This window comes from Scyliorhinus torazame, chromosome 7 (assembly GCF_047496885.1).
Source record: "Scyliorhinus torazame isolate Kashiwa2021f chromosome 7, sScyTor2.1, whole genome shotgun sequence".
In the NCBI taxonomy this organism is placed as follows: Eukaryota; Metazoa; Chordata; class Chondrichthyes; order Carcharhiniformes; family Scyliorhinidae; genus Scyliorhinus; species Scyliorhinus torazame.
In genome coordinates, this window is record NC_092713.1 from 120910986 (window position 1) to 120936429 (window position 25444).

The 25444-nt window shown below is 46.7% G+C and overlaps 1 protein-coding gene across 3 annotated transcripts in view; it reads right to left on the reverse strand.

Moving 5' to 3' along the window:
• The window catches only part of camsap2a (calmodulin regulated spectrin-associated protein family, member 2a), a 331161-nt gene that overhangs the window by 135415 nt on the left and 170302 nt on the right, over nucleotides 1-25444 (reverse strand). For 2 of the 3 annotated variants that reach the window (XM_072511419.1, XM_072511418.1), the window contains exons 3-4: nucleotides 15159-15320; nucleotides 1137-1220 (exon numbers count right to left, since the gene is read on the reverse strand). In XM_072511419.1, coding sequence (XP_072367520.1) covers nucleotides 1137-1220; nucleotides 15159-15320 — 246 coding nt within the window. Of the gene's footprint in view, nucleotides 1-1136; nucleotides 1221-15158; nucleotides 15321-16839; nucleotides 16949-25444 lie in introns of those variants that run through there. The other variant, XM_072511420.1, reaches the window with a different exon arrangement.

Below are 25444 nucleotides of genomic sequence, written 5' to 3' on the forward strand. Positions count from 1 at the left end.
GAATGCTGACAGAGGGAGTGAAGGGACGATATGTTTGGTGGTGGCATCACGCTGGGTTGCCGAAAACGGCAGAGGATTATGCTTTGCATATGGAGGCTGGTGGGGTGAAATGTGAGAACGACGGGGACTCTATCCTTGTTCTGGGAGGGAGGGGAGGGGGCGAGGGTAGTGGCGCGGGAGATGGACCACTTGCTGGTGAATGCCTTGTCAACAACTGTAGGTGGGAAATCACGGTTGTGGAAGAAGGAACACATTTTCGAAGCACCACTTTGGAAAGTGGAATCATCGGAACAAATGCGACGGAGGTGAAGAAGCTGAGAGAAAGGGATGGTGTCTTTACAGGATGTAGTGTGCGAAGAGCTGTAGTCCAGATAGCTGTGAGAGTTAGTGGGCTTATATTAGTAGATAGCCTATTGCCGGAAATGGAGACAGAAAGGTCAAGGAAGGGAAGGGAAGTGTCTGAGATGGAGGTGGAAGTGATGGAGGGGTGGAAACTTGAAGCGAAGTTGATGAATTTTAGATACCAGTGTCAGGGCTGGTATGGAGCACCTTTCAGAAGTCACAATTCAAAACTTGTAAGCCAATTGTAAGCAGAGAGGGAGGCGGTAAATTAAAGTGCAGGTAAAAAGCTCTTGGTGCACGTGGTACTCTCTCTCTTCTTTGTTCTCTTTCCATTGTTCTCTTCCTTATGCCCTACTGGACTTTTGTTTCTTTTGTTTGAATTTGAAAGTGTACTCACCAAGTTTTGCAATAATCTCAATCTCAGAGTCTCTTATTAGAAAATAAGAGATCCTACAGTATCATGACACTGTAAATTTAAGAGAATTTACTTTTATTCTAAATTATTCCGCCACCTACAAACAATTATACAGAGTTAATTTGCGCAGAGCCTTACTGCATTTTATCAAGCCCAGCGTACAATTACTTTCTGACAGAAACACTCTGTAAAGAATTACTTGACAATGATTTAGAAGTGAAAGATAAATATTCACATTATCACGCCACCAGTAAAGGAGCTTTGACATCCTGTGGGAAGAAAGAATTTCCTTGAGTACAGGCATTTTTGGGACATGAATATTGCTGTTGTCCCTAAGAAATGAAAACATAATAAACACAATTTCAGCTTCAGTTCCTACCCTTTGACTTCCAGGTATTTCTGGTCCTGGCGGTCGTCTTTGCTTCTGCTCCTGGCTGACTATTTCCCTCAAATGTTCATTTACCTGAATCAATTATGAAACACAAGTTTAAGACTGTTATACAATAGAAATATGGTTTTTGCACTCTTTATTTTAAAATTAATTTTAAAGTTTCAGTATTGACCAGTGATTTAATGGCTACTGGCATTATCATAATGAGCAATGAAAGGTTATATGTGTGTGAGATGATAACTGCACACGGCAGGACCTGATTGGTTGAGATTTACACCACTAATTCATCGGCAACATTTTTAGACCATTACCAGAGGATAGATATACAGGAAGGAGAGAGACAGAGAGAGAGAGAGAGATAGAGAGACAGAGCCAGAGAGGGCCAGAGACAGAAATAGAGAGAGGGAGAGAGAGAAAGAGAGAGACAAAACCAGAGAGAGAGACAGTCTGTGGGGAAAGAGGTGGGGCCGGGGAGTTTGTCGGGAGAGAACCAGAGGGGGAAGAGTTTGAGGGAGGGAAGGCTGGAGGGAGATAGGGTGAGAGGATGAGAAGGAGAGATAAAGAGACTGGAAAAGAGGTTTCGGCTGATTGGTTACTCGTTGACCACTGCGGATACAATGGACTGAATAACCTCCTTTCATTCTGTAAATTTCAGTGATGAAGTGACCTTTTACTCACATGCTTTTTGTTCAATGATTGAAATTACTAATATTCAAAATAAGAATTTAAACCAAATTAAACCAAAATCATAATTCATCAATTGATTGATCTTTGTGTCTTCTAATACTTTACAGAGGGTGACCATCACGGTCAAGGCGAGAATTTATTGCCCAACCCTAACTGCCCTTGAGAAGGTGTTGGTGTGTCACCATCTTGAACCACTGCAGTCTATGTGGTATAGATGTACCTACAGTGCTGTTAGTTAGGGAATTCCAGAATTTTGATCTAGTGACAGTGAAGGAATGGGGGAAAAGTTCCAAGTCAGGACGGTAAGTGGTTTAGAGAGGATCTTGCAGGTGGTGGTGGTCCCAGTTTCATAAATAGTTTACATGAGAGTCTCAGTCTCTCCAAAAAGCCTGGATATGACTCTTGTAGATGGAGGCAAAGACTCCACAAGAGGCCAGGCTGACAGAGTACACTCTTTGTTCCACACATGTCATAACAATCACTCCACTTCACTGCCCGCAGTGACACCTTCCTGAACTGCTTCCAGGTCGGGGTTTACATCCTGTGGGGCGCTTCTCCAATTGGGAGGAAGTTCCGTCCCCACAGTCACTTGGGTAGCTCATACTCTGAGGTGCAGGAGGTGAATCGGATGTTATATAAATTCCCTCCCTGCAGGGGGTAGTAACCCCATCCCCACCCAAAGTCCGGAGAAATGTCCATATCCTCAGGTGGAGGGTCCTGCGGCTGCTCAGGTTGTGGGTGGAGGTCCAGGGATGGTACAGCTGGCCCGCAAGGTATGTTGCACACCGGGGACTACCGCTTCCACGTGGATCGTCATAACTGACATGGCACAGCCGGCAAGACTGCCGATATAATCAGTGTTGGTGTATTGTTGGCGGGCGGTCCAAAATCCACATCGGAATTTGCGTCGCTCTCCATGCCGTCACTGGCTGAATTCACGAGCGCCACAGGTCTCCTAGCGCCCTCACATTCAATAGGAGGAGGAACGGGTGAGTGGGGCCCTGGTCCCTCTCTGGCCTCAGGGCTCCTCCTTGGCTGTACGGGGGATGGAGTCTGGGTCCTGCGTGGGACCTCCGAGCCGCGCGCTGGTGGTTCCTGGTTGCATCGTCGTATGTGGTCCAGGTGGCGATGTGTTTCTGTGCCCTGTACCTGGATCGCGTAAGAAACTGGCCCCGTCACGTGGCGGACTAACCCAGGGATCCATGTGGCTCCCGTCCCAAAGTTCCTCACGTCTATCGCATCACCTGTAGTGAAGGTGCATGATTGTGGGCGGCAGTGAGAGTCTGTCTACGAGCGGCCCTGCCGCTGACAGAACCGCATCTCGAGGTCGGGGAGGATGAGACTGAGATGCGTCTGGAGTCGTCACCCCATGAGTAACTCCGCCAGTGTGACGCTGGTTATGGCATGAGGCTTTGTATGGTAACTAAAGAGAAACCGTGCCAATTGCGTTTCCCACGATCCCGATGTCATCTTCCTTACGGCCCACTTGAATGTTCCCTACTTGAATGCTTGAGCCGCTCGTTCGGCTGGCCCATTGGAGGTGGGGTGGTACAGGGCTGTCCGTACGAACCTGATGCCATTCGTGGCCATGAGCGATGCAAACTCCTGGCTTGTATCTGCCGGCCCATTGTCGGACACCAGGACCTCGGGCAGTCTGTGCGTGTTAATAATACCCCTCAGTCTGTCCGTAGCTGCTTGTGTGGTCGCTGTGGGAACCCGGTGTACTTCAAGCCACTTTGAGTGACCATCCACTAATATGAGGAATGCGGCCCCTGAAACATATGTACACAGGACCGTGGCTTCCTGGGTCACTCCCAGGGGTGCATCGGGGCCGGCGTTGGGGCTTTCTGGTGTTCCTGGCATGGGGTGCAATTGTGGGCCACCCGCTTTATCTCGGTATCCAGTCTGGGCCACCAAACGTAGCTGCGCTCCAAAATTTTAATTTTGGCCGCCCCAAGGTGCTAATTATGGAGGTCTTTCAACAGGGACGTGCACCCTCATTTGGGTACAACCAACCTCCCCACAGGAGGATGCAGTCTTCGACACTCACTTCAGGCAGCTTGGAGGTGTAGCCCTTGAGCCTGTCTGGTCTCTCCCAGTTTCGGACGCCATATTGGACCATCTGTCGGACCCTCGACAACTCAGGGTCAGTCTGGGTCCATTCATGGTTATGAGCTGCCGTTACTGGCAAAGTGTCCATGAAATGGAGAGCGGCTATTACCTCCGTGGCTGCGATGGGAGCTGGAGGTTTTGTGGGTAGCGGCAGGCGGCTCAAAGCAGCCGCTTATGGGATTCTGGTGCCCAGGCAGTGCTCTAAAGTATACTCGTATGCCGACAGAAGCAGGGCCTACCACTGAATCTTATTACGGGCCAGGGTTTAGAGAACCCCTAAGTGTATCATGAGTTCACCTGACCCATAACTTTAAATAGGTTTTCGTTATGGGGATCACAAGGGCCCACTTTACAGGTGTGATGCAACAGAGAACTAAAAGTATTTTTAAACAAAACACAATGTTTATTCTATGAATCCAGTTAACATTTTTAAACACACAGTAAACATCTTAACAAATATCAACACCAGTAATCCCCGCAGATACAATATTCTATAAGTGACCCTTAATCTTTCCTTGCAACATCCATAAGACAAATACCCTCTTCAACACAGGCATCAGGTTTAAATTCTCTACTGAGAGCAGTTATCACTTTTAAACTTGCAAGTGATTTGAAGACATTCCTTTCATGCAGAAAGAAAGCAGAATTACACCTGGTTTTGCTGGATACAGCTCCCAATCTGCAAAACGAAACCAAACACATCCTGTAGCTGACAGCCCAAAGCGAAAGTAAAACAGACAGACAGCCCAGCTCCACCCACACTCTGACATCACTGCAGCTATTTGACAAACACTCATTTCTTAAAGATTATACCCACATGACAATCTGGGCAGATGTTATTGGTGGAATAACCTGATCTTCTTGAATAATCCCAGCAGGGGCTTGTGGTCGATATATACCGTGAACATCTGTCTATAAAGGTACTGGTGGAACATCCCCACCGCAAATACAAGTGCCAAGCTATCCTTTTCTATCTGGGTTTAGTTTCACTCGGCATACGCCAGCGTGCGGGACCAAAGGCTACACGTCGCTCCGAGCTGTCAGGCATGCAGTGAGCCAGGACCGCCCCGAAGCCTTATGACGAGACGTCACACGTGAGGAGCTGGGGTTTGTCCACTTGAAGTGGGTCAGCAATTCAACAGATGAAAGACACTGCTTCACCTCCTGAAACGTCTTCTGGTGCAGGGGGGCTCCAGTCCCACTTCTGTCCCTTATTCAGTAGTTGGTGGAGCGGGCTGAGCAGCATGGCCATCCTGGGTATGAACTTCCCATAGTCGTTCACAGGCCGAGGAAAGAGCAGAGCTCCATTTGGGTCATGAGGGATGAGGACCTGGCGAATCGCCCGCACCTTTTCTTCCACAGGATGGAGGCCATGCTATCCATTTGGTAGCAGAGAAATGTGACCTCCGGCAGGTGGAAAATGCACCTGTCGCTCTGGAGGTGGATCCCGGCCTGAGCAAACCGATCGAGGACCTCAGTTAGGTTTTCCATGTGATGACCCGGTAATGAGAATGTTGTTCAGGTAGACGGCCACCTCCCAAGATATTCTCCATAACCCTCTGGAATATCGCACAAGCTGAGAAGACTCCGAACAGCAACCGTGTATACTCGTACAGTCCCCGATGGGTATTGATCGTGTCATATTTCTGGGAATTTGGTTCGAGCAATAGCTGCAAGTATGCTTGGCTCATGTCCAGCTTAATGAACATTTTTCGTCCGCTGAGCCGGGCATCGAGATCCTCGATCCGAGAGACCGGGTAACAGTCAAAGCGGGATCCCGGTTTTGTAATCCCCACAGAGTTGTACCGACCCGTTCTGCTTCAACACGGGGACTACAGGCGCGGCCAAATTGGCACAGTTGCCGAAGTGAATGATACCCAGCTACTCCAAACAATCCAATTCCCAGTCTACCTTGGCGCAAAGAGCATACAGCACAGAGCGGGCGTGGAAATATTGGGGCTGGACTTTCTCTTCACATTTATTTATTTATTTTAAAAATATTTGTATTAGGGTATTTGCAAGTTTTTATAATAATAACAATCACAGCGGCATAAACATGGTGCAATAAATATTTCCACCCCATTACAATCTTCACACACCCCCAACCACAAAACAGTCCGCCCCGCCCCGTCCCCCCCCTTTGGAATACTGCTTCTGCTGACATTTGAATTTTCCCCGAGAAAGTCGACGAACTGCTGCCACCTCCGGGTGAACCCAACCATTGACCCTCTTAAGGCGAACTTTATCTTCTCGAGACTGAGAAACCCAGTCATGTCACTAACCCAGGTCTCTATACTCGGGGGCTTCAAGTCCCTCCACATTAATACAATCCATCTCTGGGCTACCAGGGAGGCAAAGGCCAAGACGTCGGCCTCTTTCGCCCCCTGCCGGCTCTTCCGACACTCCAAAGATCGCCACCTCCGGACTCGGCACCACCCGTGTTTTGAGTACTGTGGACATTGCCTTAGCGAGACCCTGCCAAAACCCTCTAAGCTTTGGGCATGCCCAAAACATGTGGACATGATTTGCTGGGCTACCCGCGCACCTCGCACACCTGTCCTCTACCCCAAAAAACTTGCTCATCCGGGCCACCGTCATGTGTGCCCGGTGGACTACCTTGAATTGTATCAGGCTAAGCCTGGCACATGATGAGGCGGTATTAACCCTGATTTGGGCATCGGCCAACAGACCCGCCTCTATCTTGCCTCCCAGCTCGTCTTCCTACTTGCCCTTAAGCTCCTCCACCGGAGTTTCCTCCGATTCCTAAGGTTCCTGGTAAATATCTGATACCTTCCCCTCTCCCACCCATGTACTGGAGACTACTCTGTCCTGTATCCCCTGTGGCGACAGCAGCAGGAAAGCCGGAACCTGTCTTCTCAAGAAGTCTCACACCTGCAAATACCTAAACCCATTCCCTGCTGGCAATTCAAATTTATCCTCCACAGCTTTCAAGCTGGGGAAGCTCCCGTCTATAAATAGATCTCCCATCCTCCTAATTCCTGCCCTTTGCCATCTCCGGAACCCACCATCCAGCCTACCCGGTACAAACCGATGGTTATTATAAATCAGGGTCCAAACCAATGCTCCCTCCACTCTCTTATATCTCCTCCACTGCCCCCAGATTCTCAGAGCCGCCACTACCACCGGACTTGTGGAGTATCGGGCCGGTGAGAATGGAAGAGGTGCCAACATTTTTCGTCCGCCTCCATTTGCTCCCACACCGACCCCTCCCCCACTACTCACTTTCTAATCATGGCTATATTAGCCACCCAGTAGTAATTGCAAAAGTTCGGCAGCGCCAACCCACCCTCCCCCGACTACACTCCAGCAACACGTTCTTCACTCGCAGGGTTTTACCCGACCACACAAAGCCCGAAATAACCTTATTCACCCGCTTGAAAAAGACCCTCAGGGTAAAGATGGGAGGCACTGAAAGACAAACAGAGATCTGGGGAGGACCGTCATTTTCACAGTCTGTACCTTCCCGCCAGTGATAGTGGGAGCATGTCCCATCTCTTAAAGTCCCCTTCCATTTGTTCTGCCAGCCGGGATAGGTTTAACTTGTGCAGTGCCTCCCATTCCCGGGCCACCTGGATTCCCAGATACCGAAAGCTCCTTCCTACCATTCTAAACGGCAGCTCTCCCAGTCTCTTCTCCTGTCCTCTTGTCTGGATCGCGAACATCTCGCTTTTCCCCATGTTATACCCCGAAAAATTACCAAAATCCCCAAGAATCCGCATAACTTCCCCGATCCCCTCCAACGGGTCTGAAATATACAAGACCAGGTAATCTGCGTAAAGCGAGACCCGGTGCTCCACCTCCCCCACCCCACCCCATCCGAACCAGCCCTTTCCAGTTCCTAGAGGCTCTTAGTGCCATGGCCAATGGCTCTATGGCCAGAGCAAACAGTAGCGGGGCGAGGGGGCACCCTTGCCTCGTCCATCGGTGTATTTTAAATACCCCGACCTCAGCCGGTTCGTACGCACACAGGTGCCTGATAGAGCAACCGCACCCAGTCAATGAAGCCCAAACCTTCCCAGCGTCTCCCACAGGTAATCCCACTCCACCCGATCAAAAGCCTTCTCCGTATCCATTGCTACCACCACCTCCATCTCCCCTCCTTCTGAGGGCATCATAATAACATTTAAAAGCCTTCAAACATTGGCCTTGAGTTTCCTGCCCTTTACAAATCCCGTCTGGTCTTCCCCTATCACCCATGGGACACAATCCTCTATCCTTGTGGCCAGTATCTTAGACAGCAGTTTGGCATCCACATTCAGTAGAGAAATTGGCCTGTATGACCCGCATTGCTCCGGGTCCTTCACTCATTTCAAGATCAATGAAGTCGAGGCCTGTGACATTGTTGGGGGAGGACTTCCTTCTCTCTTGCTTCATTAAATGTCCTCACCAGCAGTGGGCTCAATATCTCTGAAAACGTCTTATAGAATTTCACCGGGTAGCCGTTTGGCCCCGGGGCCTTGCCCGACTGCATGCCCTCCAGCCCCTCAACTATTTCCTCAATTTCAATTGGGGCTCCCAGCCCTTCCACCAGATCCTCAGCCACCTTCGGGAACATCAATGGACCGAAAAACTGCCTCATCCCCTCCACCCCAGCCGGGGGTTCCGACTCATCAAAATTGCTGTAAAAGTCCTTAAACATCTCATTCACCCCCATTGGGTCCAGGACTGTAATCCCACCTCTACTCTTTACTCTGCCTATTTCCCTGGCCGCCTCTCTTTTCCTGAGCTGGTGCGCTAACATTCTGCTTGCCTTTTCTCCGTACTCATAAATCGTCCCCCTTGCCTTCCTCAGCTATTCCACCGCTTTCCCTGTAGTCAACAGCCCAAACTCCGCCTATAACCGCCGCCGCTCCCTCAGTAGCCCCGCGCCTGGGGCCTCCTAGTATCGCCTGCCCACCTGGAGTATCTCCTCAACTAACCTATCCCTCTTAGCCCGTTCCGCCTTTTCTCTGTGAGCCTGTATCGAGATTAATTGCCCTCTGACCCTGCCTTCAAAGCTTCCCAAATCATCGCTGCAGAGACCTCCCCCATATCATTTGTTTCCAGGTAGTTCTGGATGGACTTGTTCACCCGCCCACAGATCGCTTGGTCCGCTAACAACCCCACATCCAGCCTCCACAGCGGGCGTTGTCCTCTCTCCAAACTAAGCCGTAGATCCACCCAATGTGGGGCATGATCCGACAACGCGATTGCCGAGTACTCAGTATCCACCACCCCCGGTATTAGAGCACTGCTCAGTACAAAAATGTAGATGGGACAAAAAGGAAAACTCCTCCGCCCTTGGCCATGCAAACCTCCATGGGTCTACTCCCCCCATCTGTTCCATAAACCCCTTCAATTCCTTTGCCGCGGCTGACACCCTCCCTGTCCTGGTCCAATTCCGGATTTTGACTGGTCCAATTCCAGATCAATGACTGTATTAACATCTCTCCCCATGATCATGTTATGTGACTCTAAGTCTGGGATCTTACCTAACAACCACCTCATAAATTCCACATCGTCCCAATTCGGAGCATATGCGTTCACAAGTACCACCCGCACCCCCTCCAGCTTCCCATTCACCACTCTTCCACATTTATTGTGGTGATTGCTCCTTTAATGGTCCCAAGGCCTTAGGTGAAAACCAAAGGGAACTTTAACAGCACTCCATCCAGTCCACGAGAGTACATCTGGCACACGCGGTGCCAATTCAAACATAGTTGACGCAGTCAATCGTGCCCCAATAGGCCGAGCCCGTTGCCACAGACTACCATCAATGGTAAGCATGCGGACTGGTCTCCATAGTCCACGGGCATGTGGGCGGTGCTCTTTATTTCTAAGGGCTACCCCGGTGTACGTGGCGAGTCGGACCCCTGTGTTGCAAAGCTCCAGCAGCTTAAGACTTGTCCGGATGGCCGTCAATGTGCTTAAATGGATGACCAACCTGCTTCCCATATGCCCAGTTCCATCTCGGTGGAGTGTCCATTTAGCAGTAGCGTCACCTGGATAGGTGCCGTTCTGGGGCCAGTCTTGCAGTGCAGCAACAGTGTTTGCTCCTCAGCTTCTAAGTCCTCCAGGAAATGCGTGCGGCCACTTGGGGGGAAATGGCGACTGGTTCGTTGCCGCGGAATGGCACCCTCATGTGATCATCCGGAACCTCGTTCCTGGCCTTGGTGTCCTGCTCAGTACTGGCGAACACCATCCGGGGACGTTGGGTCGGGGGAAGCTCCAAGATTGCTCCGGGACTTGGGGTGACCTCCGCCCTCGGACAGTCCCGGCAACTCGCTTCCAGTGGTTGTCAGCCCAATGTTCATGTCCGCCAGGGTGTCCCCATAAGGGCTGGGGCAGGGGATTAGTGGTCCACCTGTGTTGCAGAATCAAGTGCAGGAGGCATCATATTTCTTGGGTGCAACATGTTTTAATGCGTGTCCCCAACTGCACCGTACCACCGATGGTGCCATACCACCCTCCCCACTCCTTTTCCCCCCTCACAACTAATGCTCCCCCTTCCCCCCCCCAACTCCCTTCAATGATCCTCGACCTACTTAGCTTTCTGTGCTCTACCGCTGTGTTGAGGTGTATCTGCAGGATGCACATCAGAGGTGGAGACAGCCTGCTGCTTACCACACCCATCGATGCCCCTTTCGGGCGTCCTCTGGGGGCCCTGGGGACAGAGGGCCCCAGCCCACTTGCCAGCGGCATATGCCCTGCCGTGCCACCCTGTTGCAGGTGCTGACTCCGAGACAGGGAGACAGGGGGGGCTGGTGGCCACCATCGCTACTCCATAGGGTGGCTCTGGGTTGGCACCTAGCGCCCCCTCTGCCTGGTTGGTGTCCATAGGGCCTTGGAGGTCACCTCGAGATGGAGGGGCAGCTGGATTGCCTTATCTGGCACTTCCAGCCCTGGTGGCTCCCCAATGTCTGCAGCATGGTGTCGACGCCCTCGGCGATGCCCCTCAGTTACTGGGCCATGCTCTGCAGTAGCTCAGCAATGCCCACCTGAGACTGGGACATACTTCATATGGCCTCCGAAAGGTCCACCTAATACTGGGTCACATCCCCCAGCGACTCGGACGTGCTGTCGCAGCGCTCAGCCATGGCCGACACAGACTGAGCCATGCCTTGGACTCCTCCACTCATGCTGCTGACGCCATGCACCAGGCTCTCCACTGCGGTCGCCACCAATGTAGGCCTCTGTGCCACTTCCTGCGCCCATAGCCTCTGAGATTCGTCCAATCAACTATGGACCTGCTGGAGTGTTGCTGGCACCCCCCTCTGAATGTCACAACCACACCCTCTTGTCTGCAACAGCTCCGGGTAATCCTGGTCCAGTGGCTCAGCATCTGACTGGGGCCCAACTGGGTCCTGTGATCCAGCTGACCTCCGACTGCTGTCTTGCCTGGGCGTTCCTGCCTCCACCTGATGTGCATCAGCAACTGTGTGGTGCTCAGCAGAATGTGCCCCAGAAGCCTGACCACGACTGTCACCCATCAAGGTGCGTATCTTTGCACTTGTGAAGGGTGGGGATGACAGCTGTGCTGCGAATACGGTGATCTCCGGTGTTCTAATGGGACGGAGGTGGGGGGGCCACCCCAGGTGGGCTGGCACCATCGGATGGGGATCCTGCGGGAGAGTGGACATGTGGTCAGTGGGAAGGATGGGTCTTTCTATATGGCATTGACAACTCACGTGGGACAGGGTATCTGGGTGGGTCCGGTCGGTCCTCACCTCTGTGCTGATCCTCGTGGGGGTTGAGTACTCTGATGTCCGGCACCCCGCCGGGGCCCTCTTCCATCTGTTGTGGGTCAACTTCTCCTGTGGGGACATAGAGGGGGCATTTTGAGCCGCACGCTTCATTCATCACGGATGGGAGGGGGCGGAAATAGGGGGTTGGAATGTGGGGGGGGGTGGGCAGCATGGGCTGCACTGCTGGACATGGGTGGGCTGGGGCATGGCATGATGCTGGTCAGGGGGGTGCCAGAGGGCCAGTGCCAACCCACTTGTGCAGCCCGGTGGAGGTCGTTGATCTTCTTCCGGCACTGGGTGCCGGTCCTCCTGGTGATGCTCGCCGAGCGGACGGCGCTGTCACTTCCTCCCAGGCGACACTGGCTGTCCTATAGATGATCTTCCGAGCATCTCGGGGGAACAAGACTCGACCGCGTCCATTGGCATCCTGAATCATTGGGCTGGTCTCCTCGGTGGCATGGCTGCGAGCTGTGTAGGGTTTGCTCTGCAGGATCAGTTTAAGTGCTGCTCCCACTGGTTGGTGGGGAGCTCACGGGCGCAGTCCTGGTGAATCAGCCTGCAGGACCATCATTTGCAGCATTATGCCCATGGGACCTCATTAAGTGAACCAATTAACATTTGATACTGGTGACGGCCATGCTGGGTTCAGTGTCGGGAAGCTCGCGGTAGTTCCAGCTTGCTACCACACCTAGAAACCTTTCCATTAAATCACGCCCGTTAGATTTTCATTGCCATGAACTATTCAAATCGATTTGGCAATCCGTTTTTTAATGTAAGCTGTCATCCAAATACAGAATACTTTGTGAATGGTCAGCACAAAGATTTACGTGGTTCTTCTGAAAATGGTTGTGATACTTCAGAGACACGTTAGACTTGCAAATATTGCTGCAAATAAACTTGGAATACTTTTGCATCTGAGCTCCAGTTTCAAATCTAGACATGGTATAGAATCATAGAATTTACAGTGCAGAAGGAGGCCATTCGGCCAAGCGAGTCTGCACTGGCTCTCTTGGAAATCCACACCTCCACCCTATCCCCATAACCCAGTAACCCCACCCAACACGAAGGGCAATTTTGGACACTAAGGGCAACTTAGCATGGCCAATCCACCTATCCTGCACATCTTTGAACTGTGGGAGGAAACCAGAGCACCCGGAGGAAACCCACGCCGACACGGGGAGAACGTGCAGACTCCGCACGGTTTTGTTTTGCAGGGTGTTGTTTTGGACTGGAGTCAGAAAAAAACAGACCCAAAACAACACTGCAGTCCTTTCAGACAGTTAAGAAGGGGAAGGGCTGTGATTAAATTGAACTTTTGTTCATAGTAACTCACTTGAATATGCACAGTAGTAACCAAAAGTCTCCCAGACTCAGCAGATCAACGACGGCCTTGGAGCAACAACATGTTTTTTTTTAATGCAACAATGCGACGTCCAGGAAACAGAGTGACATTTTATGAACCCTATGCATCATTTGTGTAACGACAAATGTGCACAGCGGCACCAATCACATTGTTAACACCATTTGTGCCGAGCTGAGTCTCAGGGAAATGACTGCAAATCCTCACAAAGTGTGTTGGAAGTGGCAAATTGATGTTGCAATAATGAGCACGTTTTCCATGAATGATAAATGGTCATTGCAAGTATGCCAGCAACAAGACAATTCACATTCTGCAACACCTCTTAGGGTGTTATGCAGTTGGTAAGCTGGATGGTCATATTTAAATGTGAGTGTTCTTTTGGACATGCTACCTTGTTGGAGAAGGTCCAAAAAAAAAAAAATACTTTGTATCTTGCTCACAAAATAATAAATATTTAAAACTTCACAAATTGCCCAATTTTGCGATCTCCTTTCTATGAGCTTGTTAACATAGCATTAGGACATTTGAATAGAGTTCTGTTGCTAGATTGCTAATTGCTGATGTTATTTTATAAACTTTGCATCTTTCTGTCTGAGTTCCATACATTTCACAAAACATCTGAAACACACTACGGTTGCCGTGAGCAGAAAGAGCCCAGCTTGAGGGAGAGGGAATGGAGAAGGGCGGAGCGAGGGATAGGGGGACAAATGGAGAGATGGGAAAAGGGAAGGGAGTGGAGCAAGTTGCAAACGATAGTTGAGGAAGAGTGATGCAAGAGAGAGTGAGTGCACGTCGGGTGTGTTTGTGAGAGAGCAAGGTAGCAGGCGCCTGAGTCATGAAAGTGCCAAGGAAGAGAAACCCAGCACATGCACAAAACATAGCGAGCACAAAAAATTGAGCTTGTAAGAAAGTGAATGAGAGAGAAAAAGATACAATACACTCAGAAGACACACTGAAGGCAATTTGTGCACTCCTTCCTTCTCTTCTGGCGTTTGCAAAAGCACAAGAGAGTAGGAGAGATAAAACACAAAAGCATGCAAGAGAGACAGAAAACAACAGAATGAGCACCCAGGAAAGTGAGAGTTCACGTACATGAAAGAACATCCACAGCGCCCAGCAGTGAGAAGGTACACACCCAATAGTATATGAGTGAACAAACAGGGAAACACTATATGCACGCACGCGCACACACATACCACACACACACACTAAATTAATTAAAATCCTGAGGGAATTCCTTTCATAGTTTCTTTAATTGTCGTGTGAAAGGTATCAATCTTCATCATAAAGCAATACAAGATGCAAACAAAATTGGTTACTTTTAAACCATTCTTTACACTATTCTCCCTCAGTCATTTAGTCAATAATGGTTAAAGTTGATCAGAGGCTGATACACTCCCCAACTCTTCAATCATACAGCCATAAAGGCCTGCTATGGTCAATTTTGAATCCCGTAATCAAAACTGGGTTTGTGTGTCTTGCCGTGTGTGTGTTTGTGTCTTGGAGTGCTGATGTGTTGGTGTGTGTGTGTTTTGGTGTGTGAGTCTTTATGTGCGTACATGTATCAAATGTGGGTTAGAGTTGGGCTCAGCTTTAAAGGTATTACAGCTGAAATGATTGAAGAAAGAACCATTTGTCAATGGTGTTCCAGTTATTTTGTACATAAAATAGAAGGCACTTATATTGATTTTGCAGATCTAAAATGGTTCAATGTCAAGGGATTTTTGACAGTCAGGTTCTCGAATTCTCCTCAAAGAGTAAACAAAGTGAATAATCCTTGCAGGCACAATGACTCAAATAGTCTTCAATGCTTTCATAGAAAGTACAAAGCAGTTTCCATGAAACAACTTTAAAATGCATCTGTACAGCGAAGGTTCTTGGATAACAGAAAGGCACAGCCTGGAATGCACCAATAATGCACGATTGGGTAATTTGTGTGTTTCCACTCACCTCTATTGTAAGATTTAGATGTTCCACATACAGTTGAGCTTGCAGCTGTTCATTGTATGCAGTTGTTGAATCCAACTATCTCAATGTCACACTAATTACGCACTGACTCTCCTCACACCAAAATAATTGCACTTTACCGGATTGGGAACACTTTACCTTATTTATCCAGCAGACAATAGCATCTTCAATGTCATATGGAAATTCTGTGGCCGGAAAGAAGTTTGTGAACTGCTGGACACATGAAACCACTTTGCCAATGCTGATCATTTCCACAGTGTAAGCCATCATCAGAGTGTCAATCATAGCCAGGTGGGCAGTCTGCAAAGAGAAAAGATGCTGAGTAGTCTTCAGTAAATGTCACAGCTGTGTGAATGGGAGAAAATTTGGGCATTCCTATTTTTGGGCACGTTACCCTTAGAACGTCAACAGCCCACACTCGCAAATGGGGAGGCCCAATCAGCCTCAGAGTGTAAGCTTCAAATCTCATTGAAATGTTGATAGTGCTGCGATAGGAGCTTGCATAGGCTTGTGTTATAAATTCCAAGTAAATGGTTAGGATGGATTACGAAGGTCTTGAGGAGGAACAGCTGGACCTCAGAATCCTGGTTAGTGTTCATTGGGGGATCAGGTAGGAAGGTCACAGATCTCAGGGGTACTGTTTGGGGGTCAGGAGTGTGGTCAGAGATCTTGGGACAGGCAGCAGTGCAGATTATGGAGAGTACTTACTGTTTTTGCACAGTGCACTGGCACCATATGTCTCAGGGCAAACCAAAATTGCTGCCAGGACCAGAAACAGACATTAGGCTTCATATTTACATATGCAAATACTCTAATGCCCGATTCAGACTTGGATTAAGGGCTCTTGGCAGTCCTTTATTAAGATGGCATTCAGCATAATTTGTGGTAGAACTGTGCGTGTGATATCACATGTAATTTTGATGCCCTAACAGTTCAAATAAAGGGTGTTCCTGATCCCAATGTTCGATCCAGAATGTGTATTAAAGTTTATCTGAAGTGCCACCTTTTTCTCTATAACCATATCTTGAAGTTTGCTGAATTCAAAGAGGTAATAAGAATGTCCCTGTAAGTTTTTCTAAGATTATTAGTTGGTGACATTTCAGATATCAAATATCACATAAATATAAAAGCGGAAAATGCTGAAAAAAACAGCTAGTCTGTGGAGAGAGAAACAGAGTTAATGTTTTGAGCCTGTACAAACTCGAAATGTTAACTCCGTTTCTCTCTCCATAGATGCTGCCAGACCTGCTGGTTTTTTTCAGCGTTTTCTGTTTTTACTTCAGTTTTCGAGCATCACATTTGCTTTCATCACAAACATATTCTCTGTGGGTTTCAATAGTAACAGATTATTAGCAATGATGCCAAATTGATTGTGTTTTAGTAGCTTATTATACAATAGTCTAAAATTAAGTGTTACGATCCCCGTGAAGACGGGTAACCTTTTAATATAGATTAATTTCTCAAGCCACCGACGGAAATAAATGAAGGACAGGATTTCACTCTTTAAGACTTTTACCATAACGCACAAACTAAAATCAACATATATCTAACACGAAGTAACAGGCAATTGGCATATTAAAATAAAGAAAAAGTTATGTTTCAGAATAGCTGACTAATGTAACTGAAATACAACTTATTAAACGCTTTTACTTTACAGGATTAAAGGATCTGTGTCAAAGTCACTCCTGACTCTCCAGCAGAGGTTCACTTCTCCCTGCCATGTCAGCTTGAAACTTGCAGTATCTTTTGCCAATCGTTCCACTCCGTCTAAGTGTTCTGGATCAGAATATCACCAGCAAAGTATATCGCAACAACTCACTTTAAATCTTCAAGATACCCATCTGTTCCGTTCCCTTTCTTTTGAACAGAAAGCGAATCCTTAAATGCATTCTGCTCAGACTTTAAAACAGGTTTCCCTGTTTTTGCGCAGCAGCAGTTCCCCCTGCCGCCGCCCCCCGCAACCCCGACTCAGTGGCTTTTCTTTGTTCTGTAAGATACTGCGAAAGGTGCTGAGAAACCTGCCACCCTGACGCTTGAATGGGTTTTTTATTTGAGTTTCTCTCCCACCCCCATGACAACCTGAAGTCACATGGACACGTCTCCAAACTGAGGCACTCACCAGAGATTCTAATTAGACACTCCATTCCAGAATTCTCTGTTTTGCTTTACGTTAAAAGGACATTTTAAAACATAATCATCTTGCAAAGTTCAGTGTTTATGACACTAAAGTAGAATATTTATTACAGCTAACTTTGTGCAATACAATTACATACACACTCATTAAAAAAAGAATTATAAAAATATTTTGAATCCCAATTTTCTAACCTGGCCTTTAACCTATTTTTTGAGTCTTTACAGGTAATGAAATAAGACATATGAATTCCTTGACTGGATTTATTACAGGTTATACTGTGTTTATCTGCAACTTGCAGTTATGTCGTGCTTTTCATAATCTCTGGCTGTAAAGCACTTTGGAACATGTAATGCTGTACATTTTGAAGCATGGTCACTGTTGCAATGTAGGGACATTTCGAGGCAATTTGCACCTCGCAAGGTTATAGGTACTGCAATGAAATGAATGACCAGCTAATAATGTTTTAGCGACATAAAAACAGAGGATGTTTGACTTGAAATGCTAAATCCCTTTCTCGCCTACAGGAAAATGTAGAGAAAGAACTGAACCGGTTTGAGACTGAGAACATCAGCTCTAATGTAGAACAGAGGAATTAGGCTTCTCCGATATTGGTAGCACCAAAGTCAGATGGTTGTGTAAGAATATGTGGTGATTATAAATTAACAGTAAATCAGGTACTGAAATGTAATCTATCTGATACTCTGCCAAATGTGGGGGATCTGTTCCCAATGTTGACAGGAGACCAGATTTTTCAAAGATAAAGCTGATAAACACCAATGTGCAACTTGAATTAGACAATTACATAAGAACATAAGAACTAGGAGCAGGAGTAGGCCATCTGGCCCCTCGAGCCTGCTCCGCCATTCAATGAGATCATGGCTGATCTTTTGTGGACTCAGCTCCACTTTCCGGCCTGAACACCATAACCCTTAATCCCTTTATTCTTCAAAAAACTATCTTTATCTTAAAAACATTTAATGAAGGAGCCTCTACTGCTTCATTGGGCAAGGAATTCCATAGATTCACAACCCTTTGGGTGAAGAAGTTCCTCCTAAACTCAGTCCGAAATCTACTTCCCCTTATTTTGAGGCTATGCCCCCTAGTTCTGCTTTCACCCGCCAGTGGAAACAACCTGCCCGCATCTATTCTATCTATTCCCTTCATAATTTTATATGTTTCTATAAGATCCACCCTCATCCTTCTAAATTCCGAGTACAGTCCCAGTCTACTCAACATCTCCTCGTAATCCAACCCCTTCAGCTCTGGGATTAACCTAGTGAATCTCCTCTGCACACCCTCCAGTGCCAGTACGTCCTTTCTCAGGTAAGGAGACCAAAACTGAACACAATATTCCAGGTGTGGCCTCACTAACACCTTATACAATTGCAGCATAACCTCCCTAGTCTTAAACTCAATCCCTCTAGCAATGAAGGACAAAACTCCATTTGCCTTGTTAATCATCTGTTGCACCTGTAAACCAACTTTTTGCGACTCATGCACTAGCACACCCAGGTCTCTCTGCACAGCAGTATGTTTTAATATTTTATCATTTAAATAATAATCCCTTTTGCTGTTATTCCTACCAAAATGGATAACCTCACATTTGTCAACATTGTATTCCATCTGCCAGACCCTAGCCCATTCACTTAGCCTATCCAAATCCCTCTGCAGACTTCCAGTATCCTCTGCACTTTTTGCTTTACCACTCATCTTAGTGTTGTCTGCAAACGTGGACACATTGCCCTTGGTCCCCAACTCCAAATCATCTATGTAAATTGTGAACAATTGTGGGCCTAACACTGATCCCTGATGGACACCACTAGCTACTGATTGCCAACCAGAGAAACACCCATTAATCCCCACTCTTTGCTTTCTATTAATTAACCAATCCTCTACCCATGCTACTACTTTCCCCTTAATGCTATGCATCTTTATCTTATGCAGCAACCTTTTGTGTGGCACCTTGTCAAAGGCTTTCTGGAAATCCAGATACACCACATCCATTGGCTCCCCGTTATCTACCGCACTGGTAATGTCCTCAAAAAATTCCACTAAATTAGTTAGGCACGACCTGCCCTTTATGAACCCATGCTCCATCTGCCCAATGGGACAATTTCCATCCAGATGCCTCGCTATTTCTTCCTTGATGATAGATTCCAGCATCTTCCCTACTACCGAAGTTAAGCTCACTGGCCTATAATTACCCGCTTTCTGCCTACCTCCTTTTTTAAACAGTGGGGTCACGTTTGCTAATTTCCAATCTGCCGGGACCACCCCAGAGTCTAGTGAATTTGGGTAAATTATCACTAGTGCATTTGCAATTTCCCTAGCCATCTCTTTTAGCACTCTGGGATGCATTCCATCAGGGCCAGGAGACTTGTCTACCTTTAGCCCCATTAGCTTGCCCACCACTACCTCCTTAGTGATAACAATCCTCTCAAGGTCCTCACCTGTCATAGCCTCATTACGAAGTCATATTTGACTTTTAACAAACAGATAGGTCTATTTTAGTTTCGTAGGCTGCCATTTGGTGTTTCTTCATGTCCCAGGTTTTATTAATTGGTAATAAACCAAATTTTGCAAGGAATTCAGGGACTATTTGGATGCCAGACTTATTTCAGCTCTAAACAGATCTATGCTGTCAGGCTGAAAAAGGTGCTCCAACATTTGCAGAAGCATGGAGTTCAGATGAAGACACATGAATATGAATGTTGCAAGACTCAGGGTTACAGGGTAGACAAAGGTGGGTTGCATCTACCTATAGTAAGGTCCAAGCAATAAGAGATTGTGTCTCTGGGCTCAGGTCTTCTTTGGGCTCAGCAACTTACTACCGTAAATTCAAAACAAATTTCCCCACCTTATTGCATCCATTGAATGAACTCTTGAGGAAGGGTGCTCTGTGGAATTGGACAATGAAGTGTGACAAGGCATGCCAATTGCGTATAAGTAAATTGGTATATGCCAACAATGTCTGTATATTATGATGTATCCAAAAGGATAAAGGTAGCATCTGATACCTCCTTACGGAGTAGGTATTGTGGTCTCTCATGTGTGAGGAGAGACCAATTCCATTTGTCTCATTTACCATCAGCGTCAGTGAACAAAATTATGCTCAAATTCGAAGAATTTCCTGATACAGTATGTAGATAGGCCAACGAGAGGCGAGGCCATATTGGATTTGGTACTGGGTAATGAACCAGGACAGGTGTCAGATTTGGAGGTAGGTGAGCACTTTGGTGATAGTGACCACAATTCGATTACGTTTACTTTAGTGATGGAAAGGGATAGGTATATACCGCAGGGCAAGAGTTATATCTGGGGGAAAGGCAATTATGATGCGATGAGGCAAGACTTAGGATGCATCGGATGGAGAGGAAAACTTCAGGGGATGGGCACAATGGAAATGTGGAGCTTGTTCAAGGAACAGCTACTGCGTGTCCTTGATAAATATGTACCTGTCAGGCAGGGAGGAAGTGGTCGAGCGAGGGAACCATGGTTTACTAAAGCAGTCAAAACACTTGTCAAGAGGAAGAAGGAGGCTTATGTAAAGATGAGACATGAAGGTTCAGTTAGGGCGCTCGAGAGTTACAAGTTAGCTAGTAAGGACCTAAAGAGAGAGCTAAGAAGAGCCAGGAGGGGACATGAGAAGTCTAAGGCAGGTAGGATCAAGGATAACCCTAAAGCTTTCTATAGATATGTCAGGAATAAAAGAATGACGAGGGCAAGAATAGGGCCAGTCAAGGACAGTAGTGTGCGTGGAGTCCGAGGAGATAGGAGAGGTGCTAAATGAATATTTTTCGTCAGTATTCACACAGGAAAAAGACAATGTTGTCGAGGAGAATACTGAGATTCAGGCTACTAGACTAGAAGGGCTTGAGGTTCATAAGGAGGTGTTAGCAATTCTGGAAGGTGTGAAAATAGATAAGTCCCCTGGGCCGGATGGGATTTATCCTAGGATTCTCTGGGATGCTAGGGAGGAGATTACTGAGCCTTTGGCTTTGATCTTTAAGTCATCTTTGTCTACAGGAATAGTGCCAGAAGACTGGAGGATAGCAAATGTTGTCCCCTTGTTCAAGAAGGGGAGTGGAGACAACCCCGGTAACTATAGACCAGTGAGCCTTACCTCTGTTGTGGGCAAAGTCTTGGAAAGGTTTATAAGAGATAGGATGCATAATCATCTGGAAAGGAATAATTTGGTTAGAGATAGTCAACACGGTTTTGTGAAGGGTAGGTCTTGCCTCACAAACCTTATTGAGTTCTTTGAGAAGGTGACCAAACAGGTGGATGAAGGTAAAGCAGTTGATGTGGTGTATATGGATTTCAGTAAAGCGTTTGATAAGGTTCCTCACGGTAGGCTACTGCAGAAAATACGGAGGCATGGGATTCAGGGTGATTTAGCAGTTTGGATCAGAAATTGGCTAGCTGGAAGAAGACAAAGGGTGGTGGTTGATGGGAAATGTTCAGACTAGCGTCCAGTTATTAGTGGTGTACCACAAGGATCTGCTTTGGGGCCACTGCTGTTTGTTATTTTTATAAATGACCTGGAGGAGGGCGTAGAAGGATGGGTGAGTAAATTTGCAGATGACACTAAGGTCGGTGGAGTTGTGGACAGTGCGGAAGGATGTTACAAGTTACAGAGGGACATAGATAAGCTGCAGCGCTGGGCTGAGATGTGGCAAATGGAGTTTAATGCAGAAAAGTGTGAGATGATTCATTTTGGAAGGAATAACAGGAAGACAGAGTACTGGGCTAATGGTAAGGTTCTTGGCAGTGTGTATGACCAGAGAGATCTCGGTGTCCATGTACATAGATCCCTGAAAGTTGCCACCCAGGTTGAGAGGGTTGTTAAGAAGGCGTACGGTGTGTTAGCTTTTATTGGTAGAGGGATTGGGTTTCAGAGCCATGAGGTCATGTTGCAGCTGTACAAACTCTGGTGCGGCCGCATTTGGAGTATTGCGTGCAATTCTGGTCGCCGCAGTATAGGAAGGATGTGGAAGCATTGGAAAGGGTGCAGAGGAGATTTACCAGAATGTTGCCTGGTATGGAGGGAAGATCTTATGAGGAAAGGCTGAGGGACTTGAGGCTGTTTTCGTTAGAGAGAAGAAGGTTAAGAGGTGACTTAATTGAGGCATACAAGATGATCAGAGGATTGGATAGGGTGGGCAGTGAGAGCCTTTTTCCGCGGATGATGATCTCTAGCACAAGGGGACATACCTTTAAATTGAGGGGAGATAGATATAAGACAGATGTCAGAGGTAGGTTCTTTACTCAGAGAGTAGTAAGGGTGTGGAATGCCCTGCCTGCAACAGTAGTGGACTCGCCAACACTAAGGGCATTCAAATGGTCATTGGATAGACATATGGACGATAAGGGAATAGTGTAGATGGGCTTTAGAGTGGTTTCACAGGTCGGCGCAACATCGAGGACCGAAGGGTCTGTACTGCACTGTAATGTTCTATGTTCTATCCCTAGAATGCAGATGGAGAGCAGTCGGCCCATCGAGTCTGCACGGACTCTTCGTAAGAGCACTCTTCCGAGGCCTACTCCCCTGTTCTATCTCTGTAACCCCACGCATTGATCATGGCCAATCCACCTAACCTGAACAGATTTGGGCTCTGGGAGGAAACTGGAGCACCCAGAGGAAACCCACATTACAGTTGATTGTAATGTTGATGTGATGTCCAGATTATCATCTCCAGCAGAGGTAGAACCCCCAACAGGGAAGATCTATTTTTCTTTTCACACACAGATGAGTTGCCAGTCACGGCAGACGACATTGGTAGAATAACTCGCAGGACCCTGTATTGGCAAGAGCATATGACTATATCGCAAATGGCTGGCCTACACAGATACTAGATTTAGAAATCAGACCATTTTTCTATGCACATGAATGAGCTGCCAGTCGATAAAGGTCGTGGTGTTTGAGGAGCCAAAGCTGTAATCCCACAAGGGTACAGATCATAGTTGCTCTGTGATCTTCATGATCAACACATCAGGATGAGCTTGCTAAAGAGTCTAGCAAGAGGCTAGTCTTAGTGGCCAAGGTTAGATAAGGAACAGAAGACACAGGGAAACAGTGCAGAGTATATCAAACAGTAGGAAAAAAGCCGCCATTGATACCTTTGCAACTATGGAAACAGACAGCTAGAGTCTGGCAAAGTGAGTATTTATATTTTGTAGAATTTGAAGGGCAACAGCTATACATTGTAATGGATAGCCATTTAAAGTGGGTTTAAGGGTTTCCAATGAATTGAACATCAACTAATAAAACTCTTTGCATAGTTTGTTTGCTGCTTATGGGTTCCCAGAGTAAACTAATTTTTCACTTCAGACTTCAGTTTTGTTCAGAAGTGTTTGTAAAATTCATAGGAATGAACAAGCTAGAGTCTCATCATCTCATCCTGCTTGCAATGGAGCAGCAGAGCACACAGTACAAATTGTTAAATGCGCTATTGTTAACTAAATGCTACAGACAAATTGGACAGTAAGTTTTCTTTGAAACACAAACTGACCATTATTTTTAGTTATTTATTGTAACATGCCTCACACGACTACCAGCCGGATGCCAGCTAAATCGTTCCTTAGAAGACAGCCCAGGGTATGATTTTAATTGCTGAAGCCACATTTAACACAGTCAGCAGAAGGAAAATAATCCAGGCAGTAAGAAAGTCATGACAGGGGCAGAGCTAGAGAAAGGAATCTGAAGTTGAATCAAAAGATCATCATAAGTGGCTGAAACGGTTACCAGGAAGAATCCTGAAAGCACATGATCCTGGCATATACCCGATGGGCCGAATGGCCTCCTTCTGCACTGTAAATTCTATGATAATCTATGATATATTTGGCTGTGCAAAGATTAGGTCTGTATGCCTAGATCATACCTAGATCATATTTACCTTCAGATGTTCAAAAAGAAGGAGATTGAGAAGAATCAAATGAATCTGATAAATTGGATAGTTGAGTACTCATGGTTACTCCAACACAAGTTTCCCTGATGCCAGTTCAGATCCAAATCCGTGTCAGACAGACACATCAAATGAAGTGGAGTTAAGGTCAACATCAGTCTTTGTTGGAAAAATGTATCCTCAGACTCGAGATCGGATCCAAACTTTCCCAATTTCTGGAAGTACGGGTCAAGAAGGGGAATTATCTTCTTAGAAATAGGAAACCAGTGATGAAGTTGGATTTGAAAAATATATGAAAAACATTGTAAATAAATGAAAATAAGGTATGGATACAAGTTGTATGGAATTTTAACATTAAGGAAGCGTGTAATCACACTCGCTTGTAGTCATTTGCATATGTAAATATATACAATCAAACTGGAAGGAACTAGGTTTTAGTTGGGTACTTTAAACCCCATGTGTTACACATTATTAGCATGGATAGAGGATTGGTTAATGATTGGAAAACAGAAAGTGTGCATAAACAAGGCTTTTTGTAAGTTGGCAGGTAGTGAATAGTGAAGTGCCACAAGGATCGGTGTCAGAGCCTCAGCTATTTACAATCTATACCCTCTGTCGCTTAATTTAATTCATTAATAATGTATCTAGGTTTGCTGATGATACCATGCTAGATGGAAAGGTAAGCTGTGGGGAGGACACAGAGAATCTGCAATAGGGTAGAGATAGGTTAGGTGAGTGGGTAACAAGATGGCAGATGGAATGCAATATAGGGATGTGTGAAGTTATTCACTTCAGTCATAAGAATAAAAAAGCAGAGTTTTTAAAAAAAGTTGAGAACCATGTGAAGGTAGATGTTTAAAGAGATTTGGGTGTGCTTGGACAAAGAAGGCAAATGGCATTTTGGACTTTATTGGAAGGGAATTGGAGTACAGGAATAAAGAAGTCTTGCTACAGTTATACAGGGGTTTAGTAAGACCACATCTAGAGTACTGTGTGCAGTTTGGTCTCCACATTTAAGAAAAGATATACATGCAGTACAGCGAGGGTTCACTAAATTAGTCCCTGGGATGAGGGATTGTCCTATGGTGAGAGGTTGAGCAAATTGGGCTCATGTTCTCCCGAGTTTAGAAGAATGAAAGGCGATCTCATCGTAATACACAAGGTTTTGAAGTGGTTCAATATGGTGGACGCTGGTCAGGGAACCTAAAACACGAGGGGCCACAGTCTCAGGATAAGAGGCCAATCTTTTAGGGATGGGATGGGGAGAAATTAACCCACTCAAAGGGCTGTGAATCTTTGATGCAGTAAGGATCAAGTCAGTCATGATCGTAATGAATGGTGGAGCAGGCTCAACGAGCTGCATGGTCTACTCCTGCTCCTATTTC